Here is a 16,527-nt window from a genome sequence, read left to right as displayed (position 1 = left end):
TCTTGCAGTTTACTTGCTAGCCTGCAAATATTCCAGATAACACACTATACAGCTCTATTTTCTGTGGAACCCTGCTGGGATGATGGGGAAGAGTTACAAAAAGATCTAACATTACTAACAACAGGAGGTGGCAGGTGTCGGCCCAAATTGAAAAGATAATGTAAAGTAGCCAACAGGTTATTATTTAGTGAAGGTGTAACTCTGGGCGGATCAGGATTTTTCCTCAATGGAGGCTTCTGGGAAGATGGAAAGGTGGCAGAGCTCAGTGGGGCAAGTAGAATCAACTGCCATAGCTGTATCATAGAGTATATTGGGAGGAAGGTCCTACATTCTATGGCTAGGAGTCCCTGAGCTAGTTCCTTGCTTGCTAAAAAGACCTTTATAAGGTTCCACTGATGGTCTATCTTGTCTGATAGCTTCAACACCTTGACTGAGTCTGACTGGATAACTGAAAGAGACCCCTTCTTATGCCATAGCCAGAGTATAAACCTGTTCCTGATTGAGTCATCAAATTCTCTGACAGTTTGTGCTATCTCTGGCGCCTTTGTCATATATGTGAACAAGCACCAAGTGGTGTGAAATGCTTTGCTGTTTGTTTTTCCACCGACTGAGGCTTTTACATTTAATAATTTATTTTTTCCAATCTTCCGACTGCCGTGAAGTGGATTCACCAGACGTCCCTGTTATTTATTTTATTTATTTATATTTATATAGCGCGCAAGTAACCCATGGGCATTGAGGCGCTGTTACTTGCAAGAGCTTAGTTACAGGTATAGAGTCATTCAGTGCTACATTATGAATTCGACAAAGCATAGAGCTGACATTTTGGTTGGTACAGTTGGTCATTACAATACAGTTTATGCATTAGGAACATATGAGATGTATTCGACTGGTGCGAGGCATCTTATGTCAATAAGATGGTTTTCATGGTTTTGCGGAAGGTGCTGAGGGAGGCCTCCCCTCGGATTGTGGGAGGTAGGTCGTTACCAGTGAGTGGGTGCGAGATATGGGAAGCTGGATCCGCCCGCTCTGACTTTTTTTTACTAATGGCACAGAGAGCATGTTAGTATATGGTGATCTGGTTGGCCTTGTAGAAGAGACGGGATGGATCCTTTGGGAGAGGTAGTCAGGGGCAGTAAGGTGAATGCACTTGTGGGTCAGTGTCAGAGTCTTGAAGATGATCCTTTCTTTTATTGGGAGCCAGTGTGCTAGTTTTCTGGCCTCCGAGATGTGTTCTCTTTTGGCAATGCCTTGGGCTGCCCGGAGAGGACTATTCTGAATGATTTGTAACCTCTCTAGGCTTTTGTTGGAGGTGCCTAGAAAGAGTACATTACAATAGTCAAGCCTAGATCCAGTGATGGCTCTGGCTATGTTAGTGCAGTTCTCTTTGGAGAGAAAGGGCCTGACTGCGTTGATAAGTTTGGCATGGTATGCAGCTGCAGAGGCTATAGCGTTGACTTGTTTATCCATGGATAGGTTGGAATCCAAGTAGACTCCAAGGGTTTTGACTGATTCTGAGACAGGTATTTTGATGGAGTCTATGGTGAAATGACTGAATTGGGAGTCTAGATTTTTCAGCGTGTCGGGTGAGCCTACCAAAAGGAGTTCAGTCTTGCCTGAGTTGAGGCATAGTCCATTGTCTGCCATCCAGGCTTTGATGGTGTTGTAGAGGTTGTTGAGGGTCATGGAGTCAGTGTCATAGTTGCCAGTGAGGGTGAGGAGGATCTGTGTGTCGTCGGCGTAGTTAGTGTATGAAATGCCCATGGTGTCGAGGATGAGAAAAAGTGGTCGTGTGAAGATGTTGTAGAGGGTGGGTGAAAGGCAGGAGCCTTGGGGCACACCGCAGAGAATGATAGTTGGTGATGCGGATGCTAAATCCGAGAATACTTGCATGGTTCTGTCTTGTAGGAAGAAGTGATCCATGCTGTGGCTTCAGGGGAGAATTTGGCAGTAGAGGAGAGGTGGTGGCATAGGACGTCATGATCCACAAGGTCAAAAGCCGCGGATAGGTCAAGAAGTAAGAGAAGTGCTGGTTTGCCCATGTCTCTGGCATCGTCCATTTGGTTTTTCAGGTCAAGCAGGGCAGTTTCAGTCCCGTGTCTGGGGTGGAAGCCTGATTGGCGGAGTCCTAGGAGTTTGTTCTCTTCAATGAAGTGTTGAACCTGCAGGTAGGCTGCTTTGTCCAGTATTTTGAGGAGGAAAGGGACAGTGGTGATAGGTCTATAGTTGTTGGGGGATTTGTGGTCAAGAGTTTGTTTTTTTAAGAGAGGGCGGACCCAAGTTTCCTTGAGGGAGGCAGGGACTTTCCCAGTAGCAAAGGAGGCGTTTACAAAGGCTGTAAGGAAAGGAGCTAGCGCTTCAGCGCAGTCCTTGATAACGGTGGCTGGGCATGCATCACCTTTGCAATTGGAGGGTTTGATGTTCCTCATTATGTTGGTGATGTCTTTTTCTAGAATGGGTTTGAATGAGAAAGGTTGGGGGGGTCCGGGGCTGGTGGTGGGACAGGGGTGTGTGTGTTGGGTAGGGCTTGCTTCGTGGCTAGTATTTTGTTTTGGAGCAGGCTCAATTTATTTTTCATGGCTGTTTGTATATCATCACACCAGGCCTTGTCTTTGGTGAAGTTCTGGGGGGCGGGCGTAGGTGTTTCAAGCTCCCTAAAAATGGCAAAGATTTCTTTAGTGCTGGATTGTGCTTCAGAGATTCTGGATTCAAAGGATTTGGCCTTAGCTATGGTGATTGCTTTTTTATATCTAGTGGACCATGATTTAAAAGTCATCTTGTCTTTGTCGGAGTGAGACATTTGCCACTGAGTGAGAGCGGCCTTTTTTTCAATGCGGAGTGCGAGGAGGTGCGGGGTGAACCAGGAGTTGGAGTGGGTGGTGGGTTTGGACTTACAGGGTTTAAGGGGGGCAATGGAATTAATGGCTGCTTTGATGGCAACTTCGTAGGCTGTTGCGAGTGTTTCTGGGTCTGTGGAGAAAGGGGGTCTGAAGGCTAGGCCTTGGAGGAAAGGCAGTAGCTTTTCCTTAGTGAGTTGGCGGGAGCTTCTGGCAAGGCAGGGTGGCAGTGGTTGGGGTGGGGGGGGTGGTGGAGCAGGTGGTGAGGATGCTGAAGGTGATGATGTGGTGGTCTGACCATGGGGTGGGAGAGTTTCCAGTGATGATGAGTGGGCAGTTATGTTGCGCAATCCAGTCAAGGGTTCTGCCCTGGGTGTGGGTTGGGCTGAAGATGGTGTTATTGTACCCTAGAGCCTTGAGGGCTGAGTCAAGGGATTTGGCTCCTGGGTCCTTCCTGTCCAGGAGACCTAGGTTAACATCCCCAAGGAGAATGGCTTTTGATTGATTTTGAGGTTGTCAGAGAGGAGGTGGATGAGAGAGGCTTGGAAGTCACCTGTTGGGCCTGCGGGGCGATAGACAATGTGGACAGCAATGGTACATTGGGGAGATAGGTTAATTTTGACTTGGAGGTAGTCACTGTTGTGCAAGGATTTCTCTACCTCCCTGATAGAAAGGCAGTCTTTGGCAATAATTGCTACACCTCCACCTTTGGAGAGACGATCTTGTCTAGTGATGGAGTATCCAGGTGGTAGTGCGAGGGCGAGTGCCGGGCCAGAGGCCTCGTGTAGCCATGTTTCTGAGATCATGAGCAGATCGAGGTCATGGGTGGTTAGGAGGTCGTGGATGTCTAAAGCGTGGGCATTGATGGACCTAGCGTTAATCAAGGTGCATTTAAGATGTAGTTCGGTAGTGGCTGGGGGGGGGGTGGACACAGGAGGTAACACATTTGGAACAGTAGCATTTAAAATGGTGGTAGAAGAATTGCAAACCACAGATTTTACACTGGGGGGCTCATTTTTAGTGGTGGTGGACACAGGTGGTAACACATTTGGCACAGTAGCATTCAAAATGGTGGTAGAAGAATTGCAAACCACAGATTTTACACTGGGGGCTCATTTTCAGTGGTGGTGGACACAGGTGGTAACACATTTTGTATGGGGGTGGCATCCATGTGGGTGTGGTAAAGTACTTCATTATCTGCTATATTGTCCATATTCATAGAAGCTGTAGGCTTTTTGCGGAAGAGTCTAGCCGTGGTCACAAGTGGCGGGGGCGGCAAGGTGCGTGAGCATAGCCGGGCATTGCGGGTGTTCGTGGGGAGGGGATGAGACTTGAAGGTGGCCTGCAGCGTGCGGGTGCGCAATCTGAGTCATCTAGTATGAGGGCATGGGTATGCGCGAGTTGACTTGTAGTTCTGACTCTTACCTCCGAGATGCGGCCTAGATTCCGGGCAGGCGGCAGACGAGCAGCAAAGAGCTGATAAGAGCATGGGAGGCCTTTCCTCACGGCCTTCCCTGCTCGGCTTCGCCTCTCGGCCCTCTCCCCCTCCATTTAAAGCAGGAGGGGAGGGGCAGGCAGAGGAAGGCAGCAAATGGGCGCTCGGGCCCGCGGCGGTGATTACAGCTGGCTTCGTTGTTGTATGCTGGTGCCATGGACGCCATTTTAGGAGGTTGCAGGGCCGTGGAACACGCGGCGAACGGAGATGAGTGTATGAAACACTCTGAATATCCAAATGCGATCGGATCAGCTCCCTGCTGATCCATGTGTCGGTGAACTCGCAGCAGAGCTGATAAGAGCGTGGGAGGCCTTATGTTAAACACATTTTTAGAGCGCACAAACACCCGAGGGCACCCTGGCGCTTGAACGAAAACAGAGCTGCCTGACAACAAATTAAAACACCCAAGTTTTGAGCAGACGCTGAAAAGTAAGATGGTCAACTGTCATCCATAGTGCCAGGGGAATGGCATTCCAGACCTTGGCGGCAGCCACCGAAAAGGGACGGCCGCCTGGCTATGGGTCAGTCTAAACTGGGAAACCTTGACCAGATAGGCAGAGTGAGAGTGTTGGAACATGGTGGGGGAACTTTTCTTGGATATATTCCGGCCCAAGGCCCTGGAGTGCGGTCTTCCCGCTTTGTGTGGGGTTGGGTTGTCCTCGTTTGGATGAATACCCCTTATTGTGGTACTGGGGGTGACCACTGGACCCAAATTGGGTCTTTTATTCCTCCAATCTTCTGCGGGTTGTTACACAGCTTCGGGGGAAGGAGTGGAACAGCTATTACCTGTTTGTGTGCTACCTTTGCATATCTGCAACTAATCTATCTGCATTATTTCTATTATCCTGGATTGATTAAATGTTTAACTAAAGGCTTGGTGTGATTCCTTGTTAAAGTGTGGTAAATCGGTGGCATGATTACTTTAGAATACATATATTACTTTAGAATGAAAACATACTTTCAGAATGATGTGACTAGCTCGCTGCTATGTTACTAGGGAGGTGTACGTAATGTGGCAAAAGAAAGAAACACTGCACATTAAACATTCTAATAAAGATGTATTGATTCGAGACCATATTCACTAAACAATTAATTGTAGATTGCAATTCAGTTTCCTAGAGCAAATTAAAAGTAATTGTAAATAAAAGAACGACCAAAATATACATTTAAATCTCGCGTACCATGGTGGGGATATGTGGGCTCAGACATACAAAGGAACTGTCCATTTTCAAACCCCTGGTCATGGGGTAGACGTGTTAAATACATTACATACTGTATGCATTTAAAGACAGTGCAATTGTTTTTTTACTGGTAGTGTGCTTCTGGAACAAGGGTCTGTGTGTGTAACATTTGGTAAATGAAAGATTTGGACAACAAACGGATATTCATATTCTCAAAAATGGTTGCAATGTATGGACTATCTCCCTTCAAGGCCCAGAAGTGGTGAGAGCAGGAGCAGGGATATCCTTCAAAAGGATCTTGGACATGCAGAGGGGAGTACTTGTGGGCTTTGTCAGTGTTGATGCAGATAGGGAAAGAGGCAGACACGTTGGAGGGTCTGTCCTTCTTTAGTATGAGTTTGAGGCATGTGACTGATGGACAATATATTTAGATTTATGTATATTCATAAGCAAGATCTGCATGTCTCAATTGGAACAGGCCACATTAGCAGTTCTTCTCTGAGCCAACCACACACTTGTTGCCATCTTGCAGTGCCAGTTAGCATCACACCTGAGCAAGAAACAATGCTTCCAAGCCACAGCCAGCATTAGCATTGACAGCGCATTACATACCACAACACTGCATTTTACAATCCACAGTATTAGTTTACTGTTGGTACCCGTAAGAGATAGATGTTGATGTGGATATTATATTAATACTTCTGATCAATTTTATATGCTGACTATGAATATCTGTGTGATGAATTGTATGCACTAATATCTGTTATGCAATGAACAGACTACAGCCTACCAGAAACCCAGAACTGTGAAGTGATGCACACTGTGACATCCTAGAATGCAACAAGGCCATACCAACAGCAGATCATAACTTTATAAATGCCACATAATATTAAATCACATAACATCCGCCTAAGCTGATGCTAGTTTCCAGAGGTGTGTATCAATATGACTCTGAATAGAATATTGGACTTGAGGGTAAGCAGCATAAACCTTTGCCTGATTAATAGTCGGCCTAGGCATCGTGGGGGGCAGGGAATAGCTCACATTGTGCTGCTGTTTGCGATCCCTGTGATTGAACCAATTTGAGTACTAATCTTTAAAACGTAAGTTTCCCTTCCACTTTTCCTAGTATTGGATCTAGGTATTTGTGCCTGATAATAATTACTGTTCATGAAAATGCCCTTTCCTCTAACCCTTTTGTTACGGTAAAATGACACAACTGATAGTCTATGAGATTGGAAGTTAAGAACATTTCATGAGGTTTCTGTTGAGAGTTTGGTGGATACAGTAGATAAAAGTCACTCACCAGGCTCATGGTGTGTAGAAGAGAGATGACTCTCTCTGGGCTGTCTTTGGGAGTTGAAGGCAGGCCGTGAGAAATCTATCACACCAATAACAACGCTGGAAAAAGTTCTTATTTTTTACATGTGATATTTGACTTTGGTAAGACAAGTATTCATGCACGCCGGAGACCCCTGTCTCATGACTGGATTTGGTTGACACTGGAAGTGGGACACTGTATCCCTTAGCTTGTGCAATGGTGAGGAGTTGGTAGAAGCATATGATGTTAGTTTCATGCACATAGACCATGCAGGGAAATGTGTGTCTACGTATGCCTGGCCCATGGACTCTTTGCCAGGTAACACTGCATTTCACTTCATTTGTCTGAAAGGGTAAATGGCAGGATGACTGTGAATGACAGAGGGAGATTGCAGGTATGTGAAATGCTGGTGGTGCCGGCCGCCTCTGACCCCTTTTTGATCTCTCTCCATGAAGGCTTTCCTTGAACTGATTAGTTCAAGGAAAGTCTCCATGTCAAAACATGCCCTGGTGGGGCAGCAGGAAAGTGAGACCAGTGGGTGGCAGAGACTTCAGAATATGTAATCAGTGAGAGAGTTATCCGCAATCAACCGTGGTGATGACCACTAGACATGTGACCTCAGTGGCTTGTTCAATCACAGAGGGCTTCAGTGCTGATGATAGAAAATAGAAGAGGGCCCAAAAGGTGGGGCCCTCCCGTCCCCTGCACACTATTTACTGATGCCACATAGGGCCTTCAAATATATAGATATAAATCTATCAATGTATAAATATATAACTGCTGCCGGGGGGCTGTAACACTCTCCGCCGGAGCGGAGAGCCACCTGCCCCCCGGGGCCTTCCCAGCCGACCCGGAGCCGGTCGCGGTGCACCGCCACGGAGGAAATGCGCCCTGCGGGGGCCGGGTGCGCCCGGGCGGCGGTCCCGCGAGGGGATCCGCCGTTCCGGGCGACCGACCTGCCCGCCGTGTTGAATCCTCAGTGCTGATGATGACAGCAGCAAGCAAAGCGCTTTCTTCAGTCATTGTTCCCTCCTTGGTCAGAGGAACCTTATTCCATTCAATAACAGAGTCTCACTTATTCCCAGACGCTGGCGTTTTGCGCTTCATTGATGTCCAAACAATTACTTAATCATGAGATTAGCTCCTCAATGTTTGCTCATGAAGCCCCACCCCTTATACTCCTATGGACTTGGGGGTTGTCTTTCTCATGTGTACATGACTAGCCTCCCACGCTCCATGGAGTGTTACTCATTCTCGACATCCACTGGCCTTGTGCACTTCAGTGTAACGTTCTTCTTGTTGGCTACCTTGAATCCTACACATGCTTGAAGAGCGGATTCTTCTGCCACCGATGCCATCATGGCAGCCAGCCTTTCTGCCCCTCATTTTATCCCATTCAAGGTCAGGAATGCTATCACTCCCTGCACTGATTGCCGGGAGAAAGGATTTGGAAAGCATGTAAATTGGTTCATCCTTACAAGCAGAGCCAGTAGATAATGCTTGAAGTTCCTCCTTACTGGTGGTCCTATGTCCTTGGTTTAGCCCCCCATCGACCCATGTCCCAGCTCCTACACTCCTGTGATCTACCAAAGAGTGGCCTGGCTTCCTGGCACAGACAGACAAAGACTCCTGAAGTGGATTAACGAGCTGCAATCATGGCAACATTGCATTTCAGCTTGGCGTTTCACAGGCTCTCCAGGGCAAAGCTTGGAGTAACTGGACAGAAGATCGTGAGGACAGGAAGCCTCAGACCTTTATGAAAAATGAGGTAACCCTTAATTAATGATCATTACATTTGAAGGTCTGTGTGCCTTGCTGAACCTCAGTGGTCAAGATATAACAATGATTAACACTGTGGTGCAGCAAAGCTCACAGACTTAGTTATATTGTTATATCGTTTAAAGTTTCATGCTTGTGCCAACTGATGAGGACTCAGGAACCATATTCTAAACTGCTCGCAGCACAGAGGAGAAATTGACATGTAGTATTCACCATTTCTATTATGGATCTCCTGGTGGTTTTGCAGCAGGAGTTTCGATGAAATGCGTTGGTTTCAGAGCTTCCTAGAACCCTTCCTGGGTCCTAGCGCAGCCAGAAGACACCATGATCAATCTGACACATGTATCCTAAAGAAGCAGAGGCCTGACAACTTTGAACTTTGTGCAGTTGCTTCAGTGACTGCTTCCTGAGGTTTTCCCTGCATGCTTTCTCACTGTTCAACCCGACCCCGCCGATTCTGCAATTATTTCCTTCCTTCCAAGAGTTCTTAATTTGTATTTAATTTTATTGATTTGGGCATTACTCATTTTAAGTGGATCTGAATTGCTCCTACTTAATCAAGGTTCATCGGCTCTTCTGGATAGAAGCCTTGTTCTCTGCTTGTGGTGCCACAAGAGGAAGCTCGCTGTGATGACTTGAAGGAAGCCTTTGCTCCAGACGAAGCAACCTGAAACGCTTCCTTGGGTGCTGAGACTCCCCGGGAATACTGTTCTTGGGCGGGAGCCCAAACCCTCACATACTGGAAATTAGTGTTGTGCAGCAGACTGATCCCTCCATAGAGATTGGTAATGTGATTAGGAATGTAGAGGAGCGCTCACACTCTCTAACACAGAACCAGGGGCCATTGCAAGAGTGTATGTAGCTTCAGACAAGGTTGCATTTTTGCACACTCCTACCGTGCAATAGGATTACATTTGATGGACGTATGGACAATATGGCAACTCGTGTCCCCACTCTCTTGCTGGCACCTTAGGTCGCCATGTATCTTATTGTAGCACCAGCTTTACCAAGAATTTGGCATAGAAAAGGTACAACAAAGAGGTCACTCTCTGGGCTGGTTTGCATTCCTTGGTTCATACTGTTAGTAGAGAGGTATGTGCACTGTTATAGTGTGAGCATCGGGTAGATGTATTTCACCTCACATAACTGTAGCTAGCTTTGTGTGCACACACTGGTCGTACAGAAATAGGTATTAGGCATAGCTAAATGAACAAAGAGTTGGGAAGTTGCACTCAAAGACTTGTTAGGCATTCAAGTGTAACACCTCTCATCAACCATGTGACAACAAATGTATGCTACAGCCTTTAGCTCAACTGCTGCCTTGATTTATGTCTAAATTCATGGGTGGGAGGAACACAGCCCTGCATGAAGAGGTAGAACGTGCCAGCAACGCCCAGTTGGCTTTCCATGCTGAAGGCCAGACATCCTGCACAGCAGACAATGGAGATGGGCTTCCTCTGCCATCGCAGCTCGGCGCCATGCTGGATTTCCTGCTGCAGAGCACTGCCCCAGCACATGGTTGCTGTTCACCGCTTGCTGGAGACAGGTTTCCCCAGAGATTGTGTCCCCCCAGTGCGCTGAGGCTGGACCTGCAAAAGACGCCCCGGATGGAGCTGGGACCAGGTATTCAGACGCCCTTGAAAGGAGGCTGTGGGGCAAAACATAGATAGGTTAGTAATAAGGAAATTCACATAGACTGCTTCACAGTGTAGCTCTTACAATATGCATTGGCAACTCAGAATGTGCTATAGCCTTGACCCACACCTGCATAACGTTCGGTGGAAAAGAAAGGGGGTGCAAAGGAGAAGAAAGGAAGGCGAGATAAGGGGAGTACCAAAAGCACAAGTGGTTAGAGGGACACGTGGAGATGGAGGAGAAAGATTGCAAGGGAAGTAACAAAGAGCTGAATGGTAGGAACGACCGGTCAAGCGAAGTAGAAGCAGAACAGGAAAAGAAAAGGGTGCGAAAGTAAGGCAACGTGGCAAAATGTGGCAGAGAAAACAAATCACTCTGTGCCATGGTGTTATGAGTGCAGGGGAGAAATCTGCTCCCGCCCGTCAACCTTTGCTTTACTATTTATGTTCCAAACCGTGAGTAACACTTTGAATCATTTCCAGGGACAGTCACCCCTTATGGCACAAGGTAAGAATGTCCTCGCATTCTGTGTAAGGAATCTCTGTGAGTAGGCTGCCTCTTAGTCTTAAGATTGTCTTGCAGTGCATTTAATTATTATTGTGTGAGAGTAAAGTTTGTAGCATTGTCCTTCAGGGATGTAGCCATGGACTTTTTTTTTTATTCTCTAAGGTTTAACCTTGTTTATAGTGTGTAAACATGGGCCGGCGTAGTTAGGTTCCAGGAAAGGGCTCTGGCACATGGGTGAGCCTCCTCGTACTCTCTGCATCTTTGCCAGGATTTCTAGCTGGGTGGTAGAGAATATACATTGGGTTATTTGTAAGAGGCCCAGCAGGCCCCATACAGCAGATACCATTCCTTGTTTCTTACAGTCCTTGTATTCCTGCATAATTGGAAGCCTGTAAAGTGCTGTTGTGGGTGGGTTGTAAAGATGCCCTGCAAGTAATTATTCATCCCTTACCCTGAAAAGCTTTGCTTGTGTGGAAGCAGCCAAGTGGCCCCCTATTTGAACATGCACTTACTCTTTCCTTGCTTTGTCTGAAAGCAGGCGCAAGAACGCCAGTTATGAAGTACCTGTATGGACCTTGCTCCCTGCCCCTTAGATGAGGTGTGCCAAACTTAAGTCAAAAGGGTTGTGTGAGATGAAGCAAGGGGTCCCCACTCTTCCAACTCCAACCCTTATCTTTACACCTAGTTCTTTAAACAAGCTTACTTTATTCTATTCTTTATGTTTCACTCAAGTACATTTTTATTTGCATTTATTTAATATTATCAGTGTATTGGTTATAATTTCTTTGTATAGTGAATTTGATTGATTATTTACTTTTGTCTGTCCAATGTCTCAATAGGAGCTTTGACGGCAGCCTCTTAGTAAAAAGAGAGGATGGGGACCTTCTAAGAGCAACTCTTCCCTATTTCTGAAATACTGACTGCGTGATTTGGTGGAAGATTTGGACAAGCATTATCTCAAGCCAAGACCAACCCTCCCTCCTACTCCTACTGAGGGTTGACTTAAAATATCATAATGGCAAGTCAATAAACTGCATGAAAAACAGAGTGGGCAACTTTATGGTGTGTGAAAAGGCCCCGGTCCACAGACCGATGAAGTCACATTACAGCCTTAGGAGCCCTTTCTGAGGACCACAAGTCCCACCAGAGCCAGAGGAACCCGAAAGAAGAGAGCCTCCATCGTGTAGAAGTAATATGTGACTGCCCTGAACCAGGCCCGTTATGGCGATGGTGAAAGCGATCCCTTTTCCCTTTAAGGTAATAAAGTTGCAACATTCATCAAACCTGGACAATGGGAATGATATATTTTGCCTTCTGGCAGCACTGCCGGAGGAATCATCGTTACTAGTTTGTGGGATCTGGGCAGTTTGCGGGACCCCTGCAAACAGCTTCCAAACACACAAGTTGTAGCTTCTGAACACAGTGAATACAAAGAAACGTATGCGCTTCTCTTGCTCGAAGTAAACATTGGGCCTCATTCCGAGATTGGTGGTAGTCATGGCGCTATTTGCGCCATGACTGCCACCAATAACGGGTCCGGCACTGGTCTAGTTCAATGGGGACTTACCGGTGTAGTCCGACCTTTGCGGGACCGGTAAGTCCCCAATGAAAATGCCATTCCCCATTCCCACTGAGCCCCCATAGGGCTCAATGGGAATGGGGAGGGCGCAAATAACGGGCTTGCGCATGTCAAGCCCGTTATTTGCGCCCTGGTCCCTTAGCGGGTCCCGTCCATAACGGCTGGTCAGACCTGCCGTTACTGTCAGGACCCGCTAAGGGACCTTGTAGTAGGGCGGTAAGGAATTACCGGCACCGGTCTCCTTACCGGTGCCCGGTATCCCTTACTGCCCACCTTATAATGACCCCCATTGTTTCTTGTCTCTGACGTCCATGTTGCAGGAGTTACAATGTTTTAATTCACAAACAATAAATACATGCTAATTCGTACAAATACTTCCCAAGGCTTACCACAAAATGGTCAGGCTATTAAATCATATGGGGGGAATACAGAAAGCGCGTATATAAATCAAATAAATACAAAATGTCTATACACAGGAGCTCTACTCAGAGCAGGCAGTTGCAACTAAGCTTCCAGGGAAATGGAAGGCGAACAATTGCATTACTAAGACCAGTATGAAATCCAAAATGATGGCTGGCCCTGATATGACTTCATGCAAGCCCCCAGCAAACCACGTGACCCTGAGCACACAGACCACTCACAGCAGGCCAGCCCAGCCCACACATCCCATGTGTAAATCATGTCCCCAAGCATCAACCATTAGGAGAGTTTAACCTTTAAAGGGAGCCAGCCCAGTTAGTGTGAGTCACACCTGGGAAGAGATTGTAGAAGGAGAGAAGCAGACCCTGGGAGGCCAGGCAGGATGGTTGGAGGAGCTGGCAGGAGGAAAGTGGCAGATCCTGGGAGAACCTTGCCCTAAAGACTCTGAACAGAGGCCTGTTACATCCAAGGCCCTAGAAGAGGAGCGACTGCCAAGCGATGGGGAGGAAAATCATGGTACAGAGAGGAAGAGGGTACTACTTTTAAGGTTGAGCTTGAGGCATTTTGGCAGGTAAGTAGCGGGGTTTAGAGCAGAATGAGATTCTGGTAGGTTGGTGTCAGAAGGGAATTGTTTGGGACCAGAGACAGAGGTTTCACCTTGGCAGGCAGAGTAAGGGGTACCATCTAGAAGGAGGGGAATGTGGTGTAGGAGAGAGAGGTTATGTGGAAGTAGACAGAAAAGGTGTTGTATGATTTTAGGTGGAAGGAGATACCTAGCTGAGGCAGATACTGCTAGAGTTAGGAAGGGATGAGAGACACATTTGCTGAGAGAGACTAGCAAGAGAGACTGCTTTGCATCCGATGAGGATCAGAAGAGTGGGCTAGAGGTTGATACTAGCGGCGGAAACTAGAGTGCCCCAACAGTTTTTTTGTTCAAAATCTATTCACCTCTCAATGCATAACGCCACCAATAAATCCATCATGCATCATTATATCTTTTTTAATTTAAAACACTTAAAGTGCCTGATGTATAGGAAGCTTGTGTATGTTATACTTTCACAATAATGTATAAAGAAATTTGGTAAAGCAAACATTTAGGGCCTCATTGCAAGTATGGCGGACCCGAAATATGGGTGCTGGTAGCAATGTACCGGCACCCTTTCCGGACCGTCGTACTACAACAATGCTGGTAGGGGCCACAGATCCCCCGGCAGGCCTGACCTGCTGGGGGGGTTCAGGCACCTACCGGCATGGTTGTCATGGAAGCACCAGCACTGTTAGCACAGGACTCCATGGAAATGCGGAGTAACCGTTACCGCCACCACTTGTGATGTCCCGTTGGCACCAGGATATCAGGCAGTGGTAACAGTGTTACCGGGTTGGCGTCAACCCGCCGGTAGCACCGCCGAGTTACCGGCAACCTTGTAATGAGGCCCTTATCCTTAAAAATACTTTCAAGCAGTGAGAGCCAACCACCAGAAACAAACACAGAAAGTGAGAAATGAGAAACGCTGTGTTGATATGCATTAGAGACGAGAGTGTCTTCCGCATTTCCATGGCGATAAGTGATTGTGACAAGACGTGGAGTGAGTGTTAATATCTTGCGGCTGCATACATCAACAGCAGGGGAGTGTGCTAGGATCTTTGGTCCATCATTATGAATGATAAATGAGATTCCGGGACCAGTTCATCCCTTCGAATGGGAACTTATTTTCACTAATTGTTTTTTGAAGGAATATGGACATAAATAAATTGCTCTACAAAGTCAACCTATTGTTAGATGACCAATAAAAATGGCATTAACTATATAAGTCTCAACACACTGGGCCATATTCTCCAGAAATAGCGCAGACCAGAAAAAATGAGCACAGAGAATGAACTTTTATCATTTCCACTACTTTTAGAAATAGTGAGGTGATCTTATTCAACAAAGTTAACCTGAGCATTTCAGAAGGGGCTGGACTGGACAGTGGTGCAAAGATGCACTGTCCATCCCTCCCCCAACCACGCCCCCTGCTCACAACACTTATGAATGGCAGGTTCCCAGCAACCACGTGGCTGTTCGGAGCGCATTTCACAGAGTTGGGGCCCATAAAGATCTTGTTGTTATGTCTTGCTTTCTCTGCTGACCCTGTGCTTTGAGCTTGCGTGCCCTGGAATGCAGGGCTGGAACGCATGAGCTTGTGTGCTTTGGAATGCCTGTGGAATGCCTGCCTCTGGGATGTTGAGTCTGTGTTTGTGTTTGAGTGTTCCCTGAGTGTCGGTTGGAAGGTCGCTGCTTGACTGAGAGGGTGCCGATAGATGTCTCTTTATTCTTTCTTACCTAATATACTTATCTGATACCTTTGGAAACTAGTAACCAGAACTAAAGTAAAGAAGTTACTTATTCCAGCAACCGAGTGAAGTGTCATCAGTGAGGAATTCATCTCCTTTAACACTCATCTCTGTGAAATGATTGGAAAAAAGCATTGCCACGCCCTTTTGGGGATGGAAATAGTAGTGTGACAGCCACAGTTCAACTCACGGCTGTCACACTCTATAAGAACATAATGATAGGGAAAGAGAGGGATGACCCTCGTTTCTGGGTATTTTAAAGCGGTTCCCATTCATGATTTTGCGATGCACTCAGAAAGGCCCCTTATGATTTGCAAAGGGAAAAAAGGGCACCTGAGTGAGTGCATCTTGGATGTGGTGTGAATTGAACAGATACTTTTTTTGACGCAAGTGGGGAAATCCAATTGCGCATCTCCTCAATTGCGCAAAAAAGAAAGATTTGATAATCTGCTCCATTGTATCATCTCGGTTTAGTTAGGATTCATTCTGGGACTATATTCTTATTTTTTGTTTCATGCAGAGCTTGTATCTCATAGCTTTGAAGCTTTGATTTTAGAAGACTTATCTGGGCCCAGTAACCTTTTCCAAATCAAGCTTTCAGTTTTCTTAACCCAGATTACCCCTTAGTTGTAAATAACCTCAGCACAGTACACAACATTTTCACTTTGAACCTCATATGGCCCAAATAGTTTAAGCAGCTTTTAACCAAATGTAGTACTGAATGACCCGGTTATGTACTACAATAATTGCTATCTGCTCCATGTTTGAGTTATGAGATTTCCAATTTAAATAGGTGTAGAACATACTGAGACGAGTTTACTATGTTAACTTTGCTACTTTTTTATTTGCTATTGTCCACTGAATGGAGGATTTCTTCCTACAACCGTAAATGATCATCACTTTGGTTTAAAAGAAATACATGTTCAAGATATAAAGGGGGACGGTACTGTCCTTTAGTCATTTTAGTGCTTTTGTGAAATTTGGTATAAGACATAGTTGTATGCTGGGCACCCTGCTTAGTTGAAGCCATTTCATTCGAAGACAGATAATGTGCTAAAACTGAGGTGTAAAAGATGTACATCAGAGGTAACAGAATGCAAATTTGTTTTAGTTAATTCCTTGTCGGTAGACTGTGTGTGTGTGTGTGTGTGTGTGTGTGTGTATTGTCGACTCAGATCTTAAGTCGGTATGATGGGGTATACTTTATGGGATTTTGTGCTAACCGAATCGGGAAACCAACTCATTTGTTAGAAATTTCGTGGCTTATGTTTTGTATGGGGTATAGTAGCTGCAGCATTAGAAACTGACTGATATGTGTACCAAAATATCAAAATCTGGAAGAAATGTAAATGGGTGTCCCGTTCGCCTATGGACATAAATTGAGGTTATATGAAAAGGTTATTCTCTAAATTTGTGGTTTAATCATAGTCTGGTAGTCC

At 46.2% G+C, this 16,527-nt stretch overlaps 1 protein-coding gene across 2 annotated transcripts in view; it reads right to left on the bottom strand.

The window, feature by feature from the left end:
- Positions 1 to 682: 682 nt before the first annotated feature.
- Positions 683 to 16,527, bottom strand: part of LOC138471886 (uncharacterized) — a 302,508-nt gene continuing 286,663 nt past the window's right edge. For both annotated transcript variants that reach the window (XM_069609746.1, XM_069609747.1), the window contains one exon: positions 683 to 10,261. In XM_069609746.1, the coding sequence (XP_069465847.1) occupies positions 10,140 to 10,261 (122 nt within the window). In that variant the 3' untranslated portion in view covers positions 683 to 10,139. The remainder of the gene's footprint in view (positions 10,262 to 16,527) is intronic.

Source organism: Ambystoma mexicanum, chromosome 8 (genome assembly GCF_040938575.1).
Source record: "Ambystoma mexicanum isolate Mex_15411 chromosome 8, UKY_AmexF1_1, whole genome shotgun sequence".
NCBI classification, from domain to species: Eukaryota; Metazoa; Chordata; class Amphibia; order Caudata; family Ambystomatidae; genus Ambystoma; species Ambystoma mexicanum.
The sequence above is the reverse complement of the archived record's forward strand: the minus strand, read 5'-3'. Positions and strand labels throughout refer to the sequence as shown.